This window comes from Microcebus murinus, chromosome 10 (assembly GCF_040939455.1).
Source record: "Microcebus murinus isolate Inina chromosome 10, M.murinus_Inina_mat1.0, whole genome shotgun sequence".
In the NCBI taxonomy this organism is placed as follows: domain Eukaryota; kingdom Metazoa; phylum Chordata; class Mammalia; order Primates; family Cheirogaleidae; genus Microcebus; species Microcebus murinus.
This window is the reverse complement of record NC_134113.1, coordinates 884738-900545: the sequence shown is the minus strand read 5'-3', so window position 1 is coordinate 900545 and position 15808 is coordinate 884738. Positions and strand designations below refer to the sequence as shown.

The window sequence follows — 15808 nt, the reverse complement described above, 5'->3', positions numbered from 1 at the left end:
ATATAAACAGCTAAAAAAAAAAAAGGTCAATTTTTTTTAAAAAGATTAAGTTAACAAAACAAGTTACCTAGAAATAAACCTGATAGATTTTTATGGAGAAAATCATGAATGTCATCGTGACACAGGAAGACTCGGCGTGCGCCTGGAGGCTGCGGTGGGAGGTTGCGGTGGGAGGCTGCGGTGCGCACGACAGGAAGCCCCGCAGCCCGCACAGAGCGCTAAAGAGAGGTCCAGGGATGGGCTCCCACCAGCAGCCCGACGGTCGGGCTGGCCCTGCGGGCACCACAACCCACATGTCGTCATGTGCGGGAGCTCATGAATCAGACCCAGCTCACGCCGCCCACAGTCAAGGCCAGGAGGACGAGGGAGTGGGGGAGCGCGAGGGAAGCTCCAAGAGCTCAAGTGAGGGCGGGTGTCTTAAACCAGACCCAAGATTCGCACAGCCTGGGTAACCTGGTAACCCTGGCTAGTAAAGGGAAACTAGCAGTCCAGTTTGCCGGACGCCATAAAACTGCGGTTGTTTCTAAGACTTGTCACACGCTGCCACACTTATGGATGGAACCGCACACTGGGACGCGCTTCCAACAAGGAAAGGCAGGAGCAGGTGAGGGAAGACTGGCCAGGTGTGGACGTTTGACGCTGAGTCAAAGAACTGGGGACTTCTTGCTATTTTAAAGACTCACAATGAAAAAAGAATTGTTGAAGGTATCAGGAAAAATGAAACAATAAGCCAACCCAAGGGAACAAGCCGCACGGTGCACAAGGCCGGCAGGTGCACAAGTCGCACGGTGCACAAGGTGGCGGGGGTGCCACCCACCCATCACCAGGGACACCCACTTTCTGCACATGCTGGACTCACGGATGTCTGGACACGTTAGAGCCGCGGAGACAGCGACAAGGAGCATGCCCAGGAGGGAGTGGCTGTGTGTGCGCACATGCAGGAAAACCAGGAAGTCACAGGTGAGGTGACCGCAGCCCAAATGGACGAGGACGAGATGGGCTGCCGAGCTGGAAGGGCCCAGCAGTGATGTGGGTTTCAATTATTACTGTTCTTTTAAAAAACTGTTACATCTGGTAACTGAGTATGCTAATCTCTAGTTTATTTTAAAGCTTTGTATATAAAAATCATAAAAAGTAGAAAAACGCCATTAAAAACCATTTCTACCTACACACGTGCACGGACTGGCGAAAGCTCTCGTGATGTCCCCAGAAGCCACTCCCAGGCGGTGGGGTCTCGGGACGGTCCTCATTCCTCTCCAGGGCTCCAGCCCCATCGGATCCCCGCTCTGCACAGGACTCGCTTCGGGTCACGCGCCGTCTCTTCCCGCAGGATGTCAGGTTTTGCCCTCGAAGCCTGAATAGCCCGGAGTCTGCCTCTGGCTGTGGACCGCTCGTGTGTGCCAGACCACAAGCTCACTTCTTCTGGTCCACGCAGAGACGTCCACGCGGTCCTCGGCATCACCGCGGCAGCCACGCTTACCAAGAGGTGGCGGGCAGGCTCGGTGCCCCCACCAGCTGCCGCAGGGCTCTCACCACAGGCAACCGACGAGGAACCGAGACCGCAGGTGACAGCCCAGCCTGGCAGAGTCCGAACGTTGCAGACCCCCTGCGCTGCGGGCCTGGACCCCTCCCCGCAGCTGGTGAGAAGCAACCGCCCAGACACGCAGACCTCCCCGCCTGCCCGTGCCCTGCTGGGGAGACGGCTCTGGAAGCGGGCCTTCCTGGCCCACACCACCGACCGGCAGACCCGCACAAGCACAGGACAAGGGACAGACCTGGGCAGAGAAGCCGGAGGCGGTCGCTGCTTTTCTAAACCTTTCTGGAAAGCCTGACAAAGCAGCAACCACACTCAGTCCGGGCTGACTCCGAGCAGCAGGGACCACGGTCCTGAATCTCCCCAGGCCACCGGAACTCAGAGAGCAGAGACACCGAGCCAAGTGAGGGAGACACACGGCGCCCACTCCATACCCACACGACCTCAGTGAGCCGCGTGAAAACACCAGACAAGCCAAAAATGAAGAACAATGTATACCAAGGAGGGGGAAGGGCTGTCTCCTTCAAAAACACGAGCGTCACAGCAGACAAAGCTCCGGAAACAGCCAGATGTGAGAGGCTCAAGAACAAAATTGGACTGCCACCGGCAGCAGGCGGCCTAGGTCCCAGGTGGGAAGAGGGGAAGGCTACAGAAGGTGCTCTGGTCCCTCCTGCTCACTGCCAGGGTGCCCTGCCTGTGACTGGAGACATGCCCCACACATGTCAGCAAGGGCCACACGCGTGTGCAAAGCGCACATGTGGGATAAAACGTCAGTGACAGGTGATTCTGTTAAGAGCCCTTTGCGTGTTCTGCATTCTCCTATTTCTGCAACATTGCGTGAATTTGAAGTTATTTCCATCCAACTAAAAACTAAAGATCAAGCCCACCACCCAAGCTGGGTCTCAGCACGTGCCCGTGGGCGTCCTCGAGGGGCTCTCAGGACACGCATGGCCTCGGGCGTGCTGCAAACAAGCCTCGCCCCAGCAGTCACGTCAGGGGCGAGCGCAGGGGGTGCAGCGGGACACTCTGTGGTGACAACATGCAAAGTTAGGTTCAAATAACTGCTCAGCTCCATCTCTGCCAAAAGGTGAAAGCGAACAGAAACGGTAAAAGTCAGCCATGCTGGCGGAGTCTCCCCGCTCCTGAGACCCCTCGGTGCGCACCTGGGAAGAGACCGCAGCCCAGGGGGGACGGCACCCTGCAAGGCCCGGGTGAGGGTGAGGAGTTGGCGTCCGAGGTGGCGGAGCCTTCCCGATGTCTGGTGACTGGCTGGCAGCCCACAGCGCCGCACTCTGGACACCGATCTTAGTTCGATGAATGCACACGTCTTGTAGAAGAGTCCAGGAGAACTAAGCGGTGAGACGTCCGCCCCTTGAGCACCCAGACTTTCTTCCCAGCACTATTTTTATTTGCTTCAGCTCCTTCAATCCATGGCGATCTGCTCCCCAGACGTGGTGCGCCTCACCTCACGAGGAGAGGGTGGAGCTGGAGGACAGACGCCCGTCCTGTGCCGGGAGGGGCTCCACAGCGAGGTGCCCGCTCGCCCCGTGCCATGGTCTCACTGAAACGAAGACACCGGCAAAGGCTCAGCAGGCGGGAATGGGGGCGGCATGTCGTCGGGTGGCACTCAGGATGGTGGTCTCTCTAAAGGCGGCTTCGGTCACCTGTCCAAGCGACCAGAGAGGGGAGGTTGGCAGGAGGCATGGCACTGGCCCTGCCTGTCCACATGACAGCATTTCGAAACTTGCAGCTCTTACTTTTCGATTTGTCTTGGTGCTTCCTTCCAAAACAGCCATGATTTCAGACCCAGCACAGGCTGCTTCCACAGCCGAGCACAGGCAGAGCTGCCACCTGCAGCCGTGGGGCTCCTGAGACGCCTGCCAGCCCGTCCACAGGAGCAAGCCCACGGACCACGCCAAGGGGTCCAGGGCAAGACTTCCACCCAGGAGGACACAGCCAGCACCCCACCGTTCTGCCAATGCATGGCAGATCAAAACTTCTATAAAACTAACTGCCAGAAACATGGAGAAAAAGATATAAAACACAAGCCGGAGCTTTTTATTGTCATATTCAACAAGCATAAACTCACTCTGTTCAGTGGGATGACTGCGAACATCCCACTCCATTTCAGAGCCTCCCTGGTGGCCGGACAGAGGCCCCTGCTACTGACACACTGCCCTGAGGACTGGACCCCGAAGGCTACCAGGTAGCACCCCTGCCACTCAGGCAGCTGCACTGCATAACCTACACGCCACCCACCCACACGCCACCTCGACGCATGCTCGGTCAGAGGGTGCGCCCCACGCCAAGCGCACCTGCGGCTGAGCAGCAGACCGGATGCCATGGGAATCGGTCTGAAGGGGACAGAAACACAGACGCAGGTGCACACACTGAGGCCAATTTTTCTTGGAAGGAAAAAAAAGGGCGGGGAAAGAGAATTTTCTTTCTTCTTTAGACTTTCCTTCACATGACTTCCCCAATTTTTTTCTCTTTTCTTCCTCTCCCAACCTGGAAACTTCCTCAATTTTAAATGCCTATTTCTCTGTCGGAAAACTTTTTCTTAGTAGAAGTATGTAAGGGAAGGAAGACAGAAATGAATGGGCCCCACTCTGAGACACTGGAACCATGTGGGACAGGCTGAGCGACCACTGTCTGAGCCCAGGTGAGGGCCCTAGAGGGCTGCCCACGGTCAGCCCACACCACACACCAGAGAGAGCCCTGGCAGTGATCCCAAGAGAGTTCCAGAATGTCCACTTCTCAGACCATCACTACGGGAAATAAAAAGCAATCTTTGGTGTTTAAAAATACTAAAAAGTTAGACATACTGTCCCCCTTCTCATTAAGAACAGACTACATGACCTTAGAATTGTCTTTCTCACTTGAAAACCTAATTTCTTAAACCACCAAAAGCAGTCACAGTCCCTGAAAGTAGATTTTGTTGTCTCCACAGGGAGTAAGGGGTCATCTCTTTCTCAATCTCCAAAACAACAATGTGGTTCAGATGGGCCACACCCCTCCTTCCAGAGTGACCAGCCGGCTCCCGAGCTGACCTGGAGCATCCTGCTGCGACAGACGCCCTAGAAGGTCCAGAGGCCATGGTTAGTGCACAGCCTAAACTGCACAGCCCAGCATCCCCACCAAGGGTGAGCATCCAGAAGCTTCACTGCAATCTACACACAACTCAGACGCCCGGCTCAGGCCTTCTGCATGACCCCAGGGTGGCGCCCCGGGCCTAAGCATGGGGCTGCCCAGTCAGCTGCATCTAGGGCCATAGCTGGACTGCAAACTGGCTTCCGGCAGCAGCCAATGAGCCCTGGCCTCTGACCACACCCAGCACGCTGAGGGCCTGCCCCTCACAACAGGTGGGACAGACAAGGTGGGGACCAGGAGAAGGGACCAACACCACGCAGCATGCAAGCCAAGGGTGGTGGTGGGAGCTCTTTCTCGGTGGCAAACACCGGGGTCTTCCAGAGACTCTGGGAAACCATGAGTGTAAAAACTGGGGTAAGAACACCTGTCCAGGCCGGGCGTGGTGGCTCACGCCTGTAATCCTAGCACTTTGGGAGGCCGAGGCGGGCGGATTGCTCAAGGTCAGGAGTTCGAAACCAGCCTGAGCGAGACCCCGTCTCTACCAAAAATAGAAATAAATTAATTGACCAACTAAAAATATATATACAAAAAATTAGCCGGGCATGGTGGCGCATGCTTGTAGTCCCAGCTACTCGGGAGGCTGAGGCAGTAGGATCGCTGAGCCCCGGAGATTGAGGTTGCTGTGAGCCAGGCTAATGCCACGGCACTCACTCTAGCCTGGGCAACAAAGTGAGACTCTGTCTCAAAAAAAAAAAAAAAAAAAAAGAACACCTGTCCAGGTACGCTTCTTTCATCTCTACTCAAAGCTGAAATAACAGTTTATCCCTAAATTAGGAAAAGGGAAAAAATGAACATAGGCCAGACTGTACCTTTAGTAAGTGGTTTAGCTACACCACCTGCTTTGAAATATTCAGGTTCAGAGCAAAAGTCTTCTCAATCGCCCCTGGCCAAGGCAGGCCCCTCCCATGCCCGTGTTTCCCACTCGCAAAGGCTCCCTCTGCAAATGTGCTGCCCACCCAACACCAGGAACCACAGGTGGGGCAAGGGAGCCCAGCCAGGCCCTGCCTTCACCTGGAGCAGGTGCTCACCTCGCCCAGTGCCGGCCACAGAAAAGGAAATACTTTATATAGACTTTTGGCTTTTCAATTTGTTAGATCACATTTTTTGTTTCATTTGCTTCAATTTCAGTAAAGCTGAAATTTTTAGGCCTCTTAGAAGCTTTTGATATAAATCCTTACACTTTTTGATTCATAAGTAAAAATCCAAGTGAAACCATCTTTTACAAAGTCTCAGGTTGGGCAGGGTGCGGTGGCTCACGCCTATAATCCCATCACTCTGGGAGGCCAAGGTGGGAGGATGGCTTGAGACCAGGAGTTGGAGGTTGCAGGAAGCTATGATGATGTCACTGCACTCTTCTACCCAGAGTGACAGACCGAGACTCTGACTCAAAAAAAAACCAATGTTTGGTCAGGTTGATTTGCAAAGACAGACACCTTAGTTTTGACAGAGGCTTTCTGTTTTCTGTGAATGAGAAACATTCTGAGCACTTTTTGTTCATTTTCTCTGAATTTACTGATTCTGTAGCGAGTACATGAAAAGAAACTAGATTTCATGTTGAGGAAAAAAGCAAAATAAAATAACATTTACAGATATCATTTTAAACTTCTAATTCTTAATACAAAGTCAGTGCTCACTCCTCTTGGGATAAAACCCATCTTCCAAGTGACAAACCTCACCATGCTCACAGCTGGCTAGTGAGCTTGCTGTAAAATTGTGACACAATAACACCCAACTCTATCATCTGATCACGTGTCTCGAAGTATGAATTATTCCAAGTCACAAATGTACAGACCCCAATTCAATGATGGTTCAATTTAACTTTTTGACTTTACAATGGTACAAAAGCCATAAAAACTCAGTAGAAACTGTACTTTCAGTACCCATACAACCATTCTGTTTTTCACTTTCAGTAGTCAATAAATTATGTGAGATTTTCAACACTTTACTATAAAATAAGCTTTGTGTTAGATGGTTTGCCCAACTGTGGGCTAATGTAAGTGTTCTGAGCACATCTAAGGTAGGGTAGGCTAAGCAATGATGTTAAGTAGGGTAGGTGCATTAAACTCATTTTCAACTTAGGATATTTTCAACTTACAATGGGATGGGTTTATCGGGCTCTAACCCCACCAAAGTCAAGGAGCATCTGTACAGGGAAACGATACAAAAGGTTAATATTCAATATGTTCGAGAGGCCGGGCGTGGTGGCTCACGCTTGTAATCCTAGCACTCTGGGAGGCCGAGGTGGGCGGATTGCTCAAGGTCAGGAGTTCAAAACCAGCCTGAGCCAGACCCTGTCTCGACTATAAAAATAGAAAGAAATTAATTGGCCAACTAATATATCTAGAAAAAATTAGCCGGGCATGGTGGCGCGTGCCTGTAGTCCCAGCTACTCGGGAGGCTGAGGCAGGAGGATTGCTTGAGCCCAGGAGTTTGAGGTTGCTGTGAGCTAGGCTGACGCCACGGCACTCACTCTAGCCTGGGCAACAAAGCGAGACTCTGTCTCAAAAAAAAAAAAAAAATGTTCGAGACAATTTGTATTTTTTTTTTTTGAGATTCTGTTGCCCCAGCTGGAGTGCAGTGGTGTCATCACAGCTCACTGCAACCTACAACTCCTGGCCTCAAGTGATCCTCCCACCTCAGCCTCCCAGAATGCTGGGATCATGAGTGTGCGCCACCATGCTTGGCAATTTTTACTCTTTAATCACAAAAATATCCTGAAAAGTCTGTCATCTACTCAATTCGTAAAATAAGTACAATCTTATTAATAAGCAAATCACTTAAAATTACCAAATGATCGCTGTAACAACGGATACCACACAAACTGGTCTCAGGGGCAGACGCCCTTTCCATCTTTAGTCCATCTCGAGGCTTTACTTATTGGACAAAACTATTTTAAAGTTCCACATCCCACATGTAAAGTGTGTCACTTTCTCAAGCATTAAGGAAGTGTTCCAGTGGATAGAAGAGGAGCTGGTTAACCTGGAAAGGGAGTGTTTACTTGGCACTCGCAGGCTCTGGTGTGAAAATTCATCGTCATTTACCTCATAGTCTTAAAAAGGCGAGGAGTATTTTTAAAGGTAATAAAACAGAAAGAGCAAGTCAGTGGTTAAAAGGAACAGGCCAACGAGGACAAAAGTTAAGAGATGGGAACAGACCCAAGGTAGCTTAGTAATGGTGGCCCCTGGTCACACACCAGAGTGAGGCGGGCCTGCCCACGGCAAGCACCCCGACTCGCGCCACTCCTGACGCATGCTCTAGGTCCGAGGGCCTTACACAGACAGACAACGCCTGCACGACTAAGGAGATCATCAGAGACATGAGAAGGGTGCAACCAAGCAGGAAGGAGGCCACCACCTCCCTCGCCGAGGCTCCTAGTCGTACTGATCTCCACCTCAGCTCCTGTCTCACTGAGCTACAGGACTTCAGGACTTTCCAAATTACTTTTTAAAAATCCTACAAGTTTCCAAAATTTGTTTGAGGGGAAGGCAAGGAATAGCATTTTATCGTGGTAAAGATGGCAACAGAACTGGGACGCTGGACCCTGGAGGCGAGCGCCAGCGTGGCTGCAGTGGCCATGACTGTGTCTGGCCTACCCTGGGGGCCGATGTGGGCATCAAGGAAACCATAAACTGTCACAATCTGAGACTAAAACCTCTCACAACGCCTGTGCCCCCGAGAGGTGTGGTAAACGCACAGGACCACATCTTCAGGGAACATCTTCGGGGAGCTTCATGAACAGGAAACGCGGTGAGGACCTAGCGTGGCTCCCTGTAGGCCTGCCCAGTCTTCCCTGAGTCCCCCACTCTGGGCCGGTCCTCCACCCCCGCCTGCACGCGCTTACCTCTGCGGAGGAATGTACGGAGCACACACGGCCGGCAGGACGGCGCACGGCTCGGCCAGCGCCTTCTTAGCCTTTTTTGCTTTCTTCCTGACCTTGGATGCGGACCTGACTGCTTTGACTGAGCTGTCTTTCCGACAAACACCGTTCTTCATCTCAACATCCCCGTAAATGTTCAGCGGCCTCCGGGTGCAGCCCGGAGGCGTGTGTACGTCACAGTAGGCGGTCTTCCTGACAGAGAAGGTGGTGCTGCCACCACTCAGCTCCTTCACGGGCTCCATCTTCATGTAGAGGCCGGCCCGCTGGGCGCACGTCACGTGGAAGGCCGTGTAGCAGTTTGCCTTGTGGCACTGGATGCAGGCGCCCACGCCCTTCTGCTTACAGAGGTAGCACGTCAGTTTCCACCGGGCTGGGGGGATGTTCCTCACGCCATCGATGGGCTCGATGAACACTGTGTTGGCAAAGCCAACCTCCGGGATCCACAGGGCACATACCACGTGGCCCCAGCGGTCATCGTCTGTCTTTTTGAAGGCACCGCCCTTGTTGGGGCACAGCACGCAGTCGGCCGGCCGGGCCCGGGACTGCAGGCAATGGCGGCAGAGCCACTGGCCCTCGGGGATGTAGGGCACCCCGTAGCACTCCTGGTGCACGGCCAGGTTGCACATGTCGCAGAAGAGGATGACGTTGCTGTTCTGACACTCCCCGTCCATGCAGATGCAGCACACGGCGTCCTCGTCGATCAGAGACTGCTGCTCACCCTGCTTCTGGTTCTCACAGTACGACTCCTTCTCAAAACGGTCCATCAGGAACTCAAACATGCTCTGCGACACCGCAGAGACACAGTCGCCTTTGCGCTTCTCGTTGACGATCTCGAGCCAGGCGTAGTCCTCCTCGTCCATGTCATACTCCACCTCGTTGTCCAGCTCCTCAGCCGACTTCTCGATGAATTTGTAATACACGGGAGGCCTCCTGGGGGCGGAAGGAGGGCTGTACTCCACGATGCGCACCTTGGGCTCGGGGAGGGCGCTGGCCGAGGCCGGTGTGCCGTGGGCACTGGGGAGGGCTTCGTTTTTCTTTTTGACTCGGTTGTTTTTGTGACGCTTAGTTCTTAAGCAAACAGGCGGCCTCTCACTATTTTCCTTATTGCTGTTGCATTCACTCATTTCTTGAGCAGTGAGGTCATCTTCTAATATGATCTCCAGGGGATCAAAAATACTGATCCTATGCAAGCGCCCTTCAATCTCTATCTCAACCATCCTCTGAGCTTGAGCGTACGTTAATGTTTCTCGAGTGGGGGAATGTTTAACACTGCACGGGGAAGAGGGGTGCCTTGCTGCAGAGCCTCGATGACATCGTCCTTTCCTCCTCATTTGGTAATGATTACCTAAAATAAAGTCAAAGATAGAGTTAATTCCGGTCAGGGTGACAAAGACTTGATAAAACCACAAAACTACACTTGGGCAGAGGCAACGAATCATCTCATGGCTCAATCAAACCGAAACTCACAGCCAACAAACATATTTCTGAGGTTTTGAGAGCCACTCATCCCAGGACTCACGATCATACCCAGCAACACTCTGGCAGTGCACCATTGTCAGGCCTCAGAGTGACCCCAGGACCAGAGGAGCAAGCAGCCATCGGGCCTCTGCTGACCGGAGTCCCTGCAGGGCACCAGGACCCCACCACTCACCAGTCATCTTTCGATTTCACGCCAACAGGCTACGCAGCCAACAGCAACACCCCTCCAGAGTAGGGGTCCTAGCCTAAACCCACCATCGCAAGGCTGCTTTCCTGGCATGCAGAAAGTCTGACCTCCAGGAAGCTCACACACAGGGCTGTGCCCGTAAGGCAGGCACACTCAGCGGCTACTTGGTTCCATCAAACACTCCCCCTAAACCCACTCTTTACCCTCCCCACTGCGACCCAGGGGAGTGCCCCTGCGAGCCCCAGCGCACAGTCTCTGCAGCATTCCTGCCAGGCCAACAAGCAAGGAGGGAGAAACAGACCACATCCTGCACATCCTCTCAGTGAACACATCCTCCACACGCACACCAAGGCCCGGGCCACCAGCCGCACCAGGACCAAGCCCTGTACTGGTCTCGAGCGGTATCTCTGCCCCAACAGGACCCAACCCAGTTTCTTAGCAGTGGCCACCAAGGAATCCTCACAGGCCAGGCCTGCTTGCCTCTTCCCCTCAAGGGCATTCCTCAGCCCTGGCTTGACCACTGTGCTGACCATGTCCTCCTCAAAACAAACCCAGAGACGTGCAACACACCAAAGGGCACCTCTGCTCTCTTCCTGGCACTCCTGGAGGTAAGATGTTCCGCTCTTGCTCCACAGTGAGGGCCCAGCCCCCAGGAGCCCCACACTGCCCGCAGAGCTCCCAGCTATGAAGGTGGCCAGCACTGGCTCAGATGCCTGAAAACCTAGCCACGGAGATCTATGAGAATGTGCCCTTTTCAGAATTGGGCAAAACCAGTGAGCTAACAGCCTATACCACCTCCTTGTGCCGGAGACCTCCACTGTCTGAACACCACTGACTACGTCTATTTTCAGTTTTCCCTGGAGTGGCTTGCTGTCTAGGAACTTCACGTGAAGACCTGCCAACTCGGGACCACCACCCACCAAGACAGCACCTTAGGCAGCAACAATGAGGACACCTCAGCTCCTCCCTCCAAACAACCACTTTTTACTGACAAGGAGTAAAATGATTTTTTAAGAGTGACTCACTGAAGCCCCCAGCCCAGTGTGGCATATGGCCTTGCCATGTCAGGGAAGCCTGGCCTCGGCCCTGGGGCGAGTGGGACACCCACAGGAGCCTGGATTCACAGCCGCACACTGACCCACTGGTCTTCAGGAAAAGCCCTCCAAGAGCAGGCTTCACTCGGAAAGTTCTAAAAGGAAATCCTGGCAGATCCCAGGTGCACTTTTTAAGACAGACCCTTCAGATTGTTTTCCTTTTTCTGAGTCACATACAAAATTCATAGTTTATGTTGAAATTAGCAACTCCCTATAAAGGGGAACATGGGAGAAAATGTGGCCAGCCAAGCCCCAACTCACCTGCATCTCAGGGCCCTGCAGGAGCCCCCTCAACCCTGGATTCCAGGGGAGCCATCAGCAAAGCCACCACCCAGCTGGCCCTGGGCCTCTAGCAACAGCCCTACAATCCCCCCTGAGGTGAGGGGGTGCAGCCCCCAGGGTGTCAGCACTGCAGCCTGCACAGAGGGGACCCTGAAACACCCAGGGACAGTTTTGCATGTTATTACTGAGGTGGGGCAGAAGCAACAGCTGGTTACTCATCAGATTAAAGACAAACATATAATTTTCCCCTCTACACCAAAGTACCAAGAGCTCTAACTATAACCAGCCCTTCAAAGCCCACTCTCCCAGGGAGCACTGAAGCTCTCTATCTAACCATTTTCTACAAGGGGAAGAATCTAACCTGATACTTAATGGTCACGGCAACTCTGTAATTTGAAAATGCAATTGTGACGGGGAAAGAGGGCAATTTAGCAGCACTGTCCGGCACAGGGACCAACCACCTCTTCTGCCGCATCATTTCCCTACACCGACCAGCCCTCTGTGCAGGGACAAGCATCTCCACAGGGAGGGAGCAGCAAGGGCAAAAGGCACGCAAATAACGTTGTTAAATACACCCTAAAAGGCTTTGTGGGCCACAATAATGACCAGCTACGTTTTCAAATCAGTTCATTTCCTGCCTGGCTTTGGACGAGCCAATCAAACTCTCACCGCTGTTAAGTGCTTGGGAAAATGACACACCTCTCCCGTAGGCAGCCAGGACAGTGCTGGGCAGAGCAGGTGCCAGCCAGGTAACTAAGTAATGCCCTAATGCCAAACCTGTAGGATACCTGACGACGGGCAGGGGGGAGCTTCCTGGGGTGATGGGAACGTTCTCGAATGGAGGGAAGGGTTGTTTCTGGGTGTATATAAATTTGTCGAAACTCCACGCACACCAACAGGAGTTGTACTTTCTGTAAATCACCCCTCAGGGAAGCTACTTCTGATGAAAGGGCCCAGGGAAGCCGGACTCACCCACTCCCGGGCCCCGCCGCGCTGCCGGCGACCCTCCCCAGCACGTCCCCCGCTCATGGGGACTTTCTCCTCTCCACACAAATCGCGCCAGTTACATAAGGCGGCGGCTCAAGCTCGGCACAGGCTCCCCCGGCCCCGAGCGCGGGCTCCGGGCGGGACCCGGCCCGGGCGCCGCCTGAGACCTGCGGCCGCGGTCCGGCTCCGCCGCGGCCCAGGCGGGCGGCTCCAGGCCCGAGTCCCGCCCGCCCGCCGGCCCCGCCGCCCGCCCCCCGCCGGCCTCCGGTCTTCCTGCTTGGCCGGCCCCGCCGCCTCCCCGGCCTCCCCGCCCGGCTCCCGCCCGGCCTTCCCGTCTCCCCGGTCTTGCCGGTTTCCCAGCCTCCCCGCCCGGCCTCCCGCCTCCCCGCCCGGCCCGCGGACAATGCGGAGCCGCCGCCGCCGCTGCCGCTGCCAAACATGGCGTCGGCACCACAACCCCGAGAGGCCGGGCCGAGGCGGCGGCGGCGCCGGGCGGCCCACGAGGCGGCGGGGAGGCTGCCCGCCCGGCCGGCCCCCGCCCACTCACCTTCGGGGCGCCGCGGCCGCGGGAGCCCGGCGGGCGGGCGGGCGCGGGGGCCGGCGCGGCCGAGGCGGCGCTAATGGCGCCCGCGGCTCCTCCGCCAACGGCCGCGCAGGCCGGGCCCCGCCGCCGCTCCTGGGCGCGGGCTCCTGTCGGCCGCGGCGGCTCCCGGCCCAGCTGCGGCGGCCGCGGGCTCTCGGGCGGCGGCTCGCGCGGCGCGGGCTCAGGGCCCGGCTGGAGGCCCGGTTCGGGGGCCCCGGCCGGCGGGCGCGGGCGCGGGCTCGGGCGGCGGGCAGCAGGCGGCGGGCGCGGGGCGCGGGGCTGGCTAGGACGCCCGGGCCGGGTCGCTCTCTCGCTCCCCAGCGAAGCAAACAATGCGGCGAGCGCTCCGCCCGGCGCGCTGCGTGCGAGACGCGCCCCGCCCGCCGCCGCCATGACGCGCGGGCTCCGCCGCCTCGGCCGCGCGCGGGGGAGGGGGCTCTGCGGGGCCGGAGGGAGGGGGGCAGGAGTCGGGGTCTTCGGCGGGGAGGAGGAACCGGACTGAGAGGCTTGAGCGGGGACGGGAGACGAGAGTGGGGGGCCCGAGGCGGGGAATGGGAGGAAGGGGCCTGAGGGGGGGAACGGGAGGAAGGGGCCTGAGGGGGGGAACGGGAGGAAGGGGCCTAAGGGGGGGAACGGGAGGAAGGGGCCTGAGGGGGGGAATGGGGACGGGAGTGCGGGGCCTGAGGGGGGGAAAGGGAGGAGGGGGCCTGAGGGGAGGTGGGGGGACAGGAGTGGGGGACCTGAGGGGGGGAATGGGAGGAGGGGGCCTGAGGTAGGGAGAGTAGTAGAGGGGCTCGAGGAAGGCTGTGGGAGGAGGGGGCCTTTGGGGAGAAGGGGACATGGGAGTGGGGGACCGGTGGGAGGGGGGGCCTGAAGGAGGAAAGGGGATGGGGGGTCTGAGGAAGGGAGGGGAATGGGAGTGGGGGGCCTGAGGGAGGGGGGATGGGAGGGGAGCCTGAGGGAGGGAGGGGGATGGGAGGGGGTCTGAGGGAGGGAGGGGGATGGGAGGGGGGCCTGAGGGAGGGAGGGAGATGGGAGTGGGAGGGGCTGAGGGAGGGAGGGAGATGGGAGTGGGAGGGGCTGAGGGAGGGGGGATGGGAGAGGGGCCTGAGGGAGGAGGGGGATGGGAGTGGGGGGCCTGAGGGAGGAAGGAAGATGGGAGTGGGGGGCCTGAGGGAGGAGGGGGATGGGAGTGGGGGGCCTGAGGGAGGAAGGAAGATGGGAGTGGGGGGCCTGAGGGAGGAAGGGAGATGGAAGTGGGGGGTCCTGAGTGGCCAACAGGGGAACCCTGAGGGGGTCAGGGCGCCTAGGGGCACTGGTGGGAGTGGAGGAGTGGGGGACCATGAGGGAGAGTGACAGTACTGAGAGTGGGGGACCTAAGAGGTCAGAGGGACCTGGAGTAGGGGCCCTGGGGGGACACTGGAAGGGCTGGGGGTACAGGGCAGGGTACAGTGGAGAGTGCACTGGATGGGAACAGGAGGGCAGGGTGTCGTGAGGCATGGGGGCGGCCCAGTCCGAGGGTTACCCCCAGCTCAGAACCTCCTCCTTTAAGTTACACACCCAAGATGGGGGTAATTAGGCCCTGAACACCCTACCTGGGCTCAAGGTAAAACAGATACCGTTTAAGGTTCTAGAAAAGGCCCCTATGTGTAGGAGTTCAGAGACCTGAGTCTTACTCAGGGGACCGCTTCCACTTCGGCCTTTTGTTTAAACTCAAAAATCCAGTAGTGTCATGACAATTTTCACTCCAAGTCCCAAGATGTTTTAAGATGAGGACAAGCCTAGATGTTTCCTTGGTTTCCTTCGAGGACTTGTGATTAGCACGGTGGTGATGAAGGAGCCCCTAGCGGTGTGGGCAGGCCCCTCAGAAAGAGATGCTGTCCAGCCCAGGACAGAGTCGGGCCCTTCTGAGCTGGTGAGACCTTCCTCCACGCGGGCCGGCAGGACAGGCCCACTGCTCGACACGCTCCTCCAAACGCCTTACTGGGAGCGGGGCGGCCGTGTTCACGCGTGTCCCAGGTGGGGGCCAGAGCCCCAGAGGCCTTTTTCCTGGCCAATGCTCGCGCCCCACTGCACCCAGCGCATGTGTTGTGAAGTGAAGACTTGGATAGAGGGTGGGTTAGGGCCACAGCTAAGGTCCCGCCTTGGAGCTGGTACTCCCTCCAGACGTACCCTTCAGCCATGGTGGGACAGGCCCAGCCCCAGCACTGGAGCCCTGACCACACCTGCACCAGGCCCAGCAGGTGCAAATGTCACCTCCACTCTACAGATGTCCATTTCTCCAAGTCCAAGGGTGCTAGGGCAGCCGGCAGTGGAAGGCAAGCAAGCTGAACCGCACCCTTCTCTTCTCCACCGTGGGGAAACCAGACGCAAGCCAACAAGCTCGAGGATCTCCCGCAGCACAGCGGAAGTAAGGCAGTCTCACCAAAGAGACGACGAAAGGACGCGAAACTCTTCCCCACGGAGCAGGAGGGAGGCAGGACGATTCCCTCTCAAACAGTGGAAGTGATGCTCAGGAATGAAGAAGAAAGTCCACATACAGACACCTCAGAGTGACATCTGGAAATCCAAGGGTGAAGGGACTAGTTTAAAAGCCTTCAGATTCAGTTGGTAACTCAGAGTGGAAAAAAGAATA

At 56.4% G+C, this 15808-nt stretch overlaps 1 protein-coding gene across 8 annotated transcripts in view; it reads right to left on the bottom strand.

The window, feature by feature from the left end:
• Positions 1 to 13509, bottom strand: part of BRD1 (bromodomain containing 1) — a 54910-nt gene extending 41401 nt beyond the window's left edge. For 3 of the 8 annotated variants that reach the window (XR_012921353.1, XM_076006903.1, XM_076006904.1), the window contains exons 1-2: positions 13138 to 13509; positions 8526 to 9906 (exon numbers count right to left, since the gene is read on the bottom strand). Coding sequence is in view for 6 of the 8 variants with exons in the window: in XM_076006903.1 (XP_075863018.1) it covers positions 8526 to 9892 (1367 nt within the window). In the remaining 2 variants the exon portion in view is untranslated. Of the gene's footprint in view, positions 1 to 8525; positions 12698 to 13137 lie in introns of those variants that run through there. The other 5 variants (XR_012921352.1, XM_012789590.3, XM_012789588.3 and 2 more) reach the window with 5 other exon arrangements.
• Positions 13510 to 15808: the final 2299 nt, after the last annotated feature.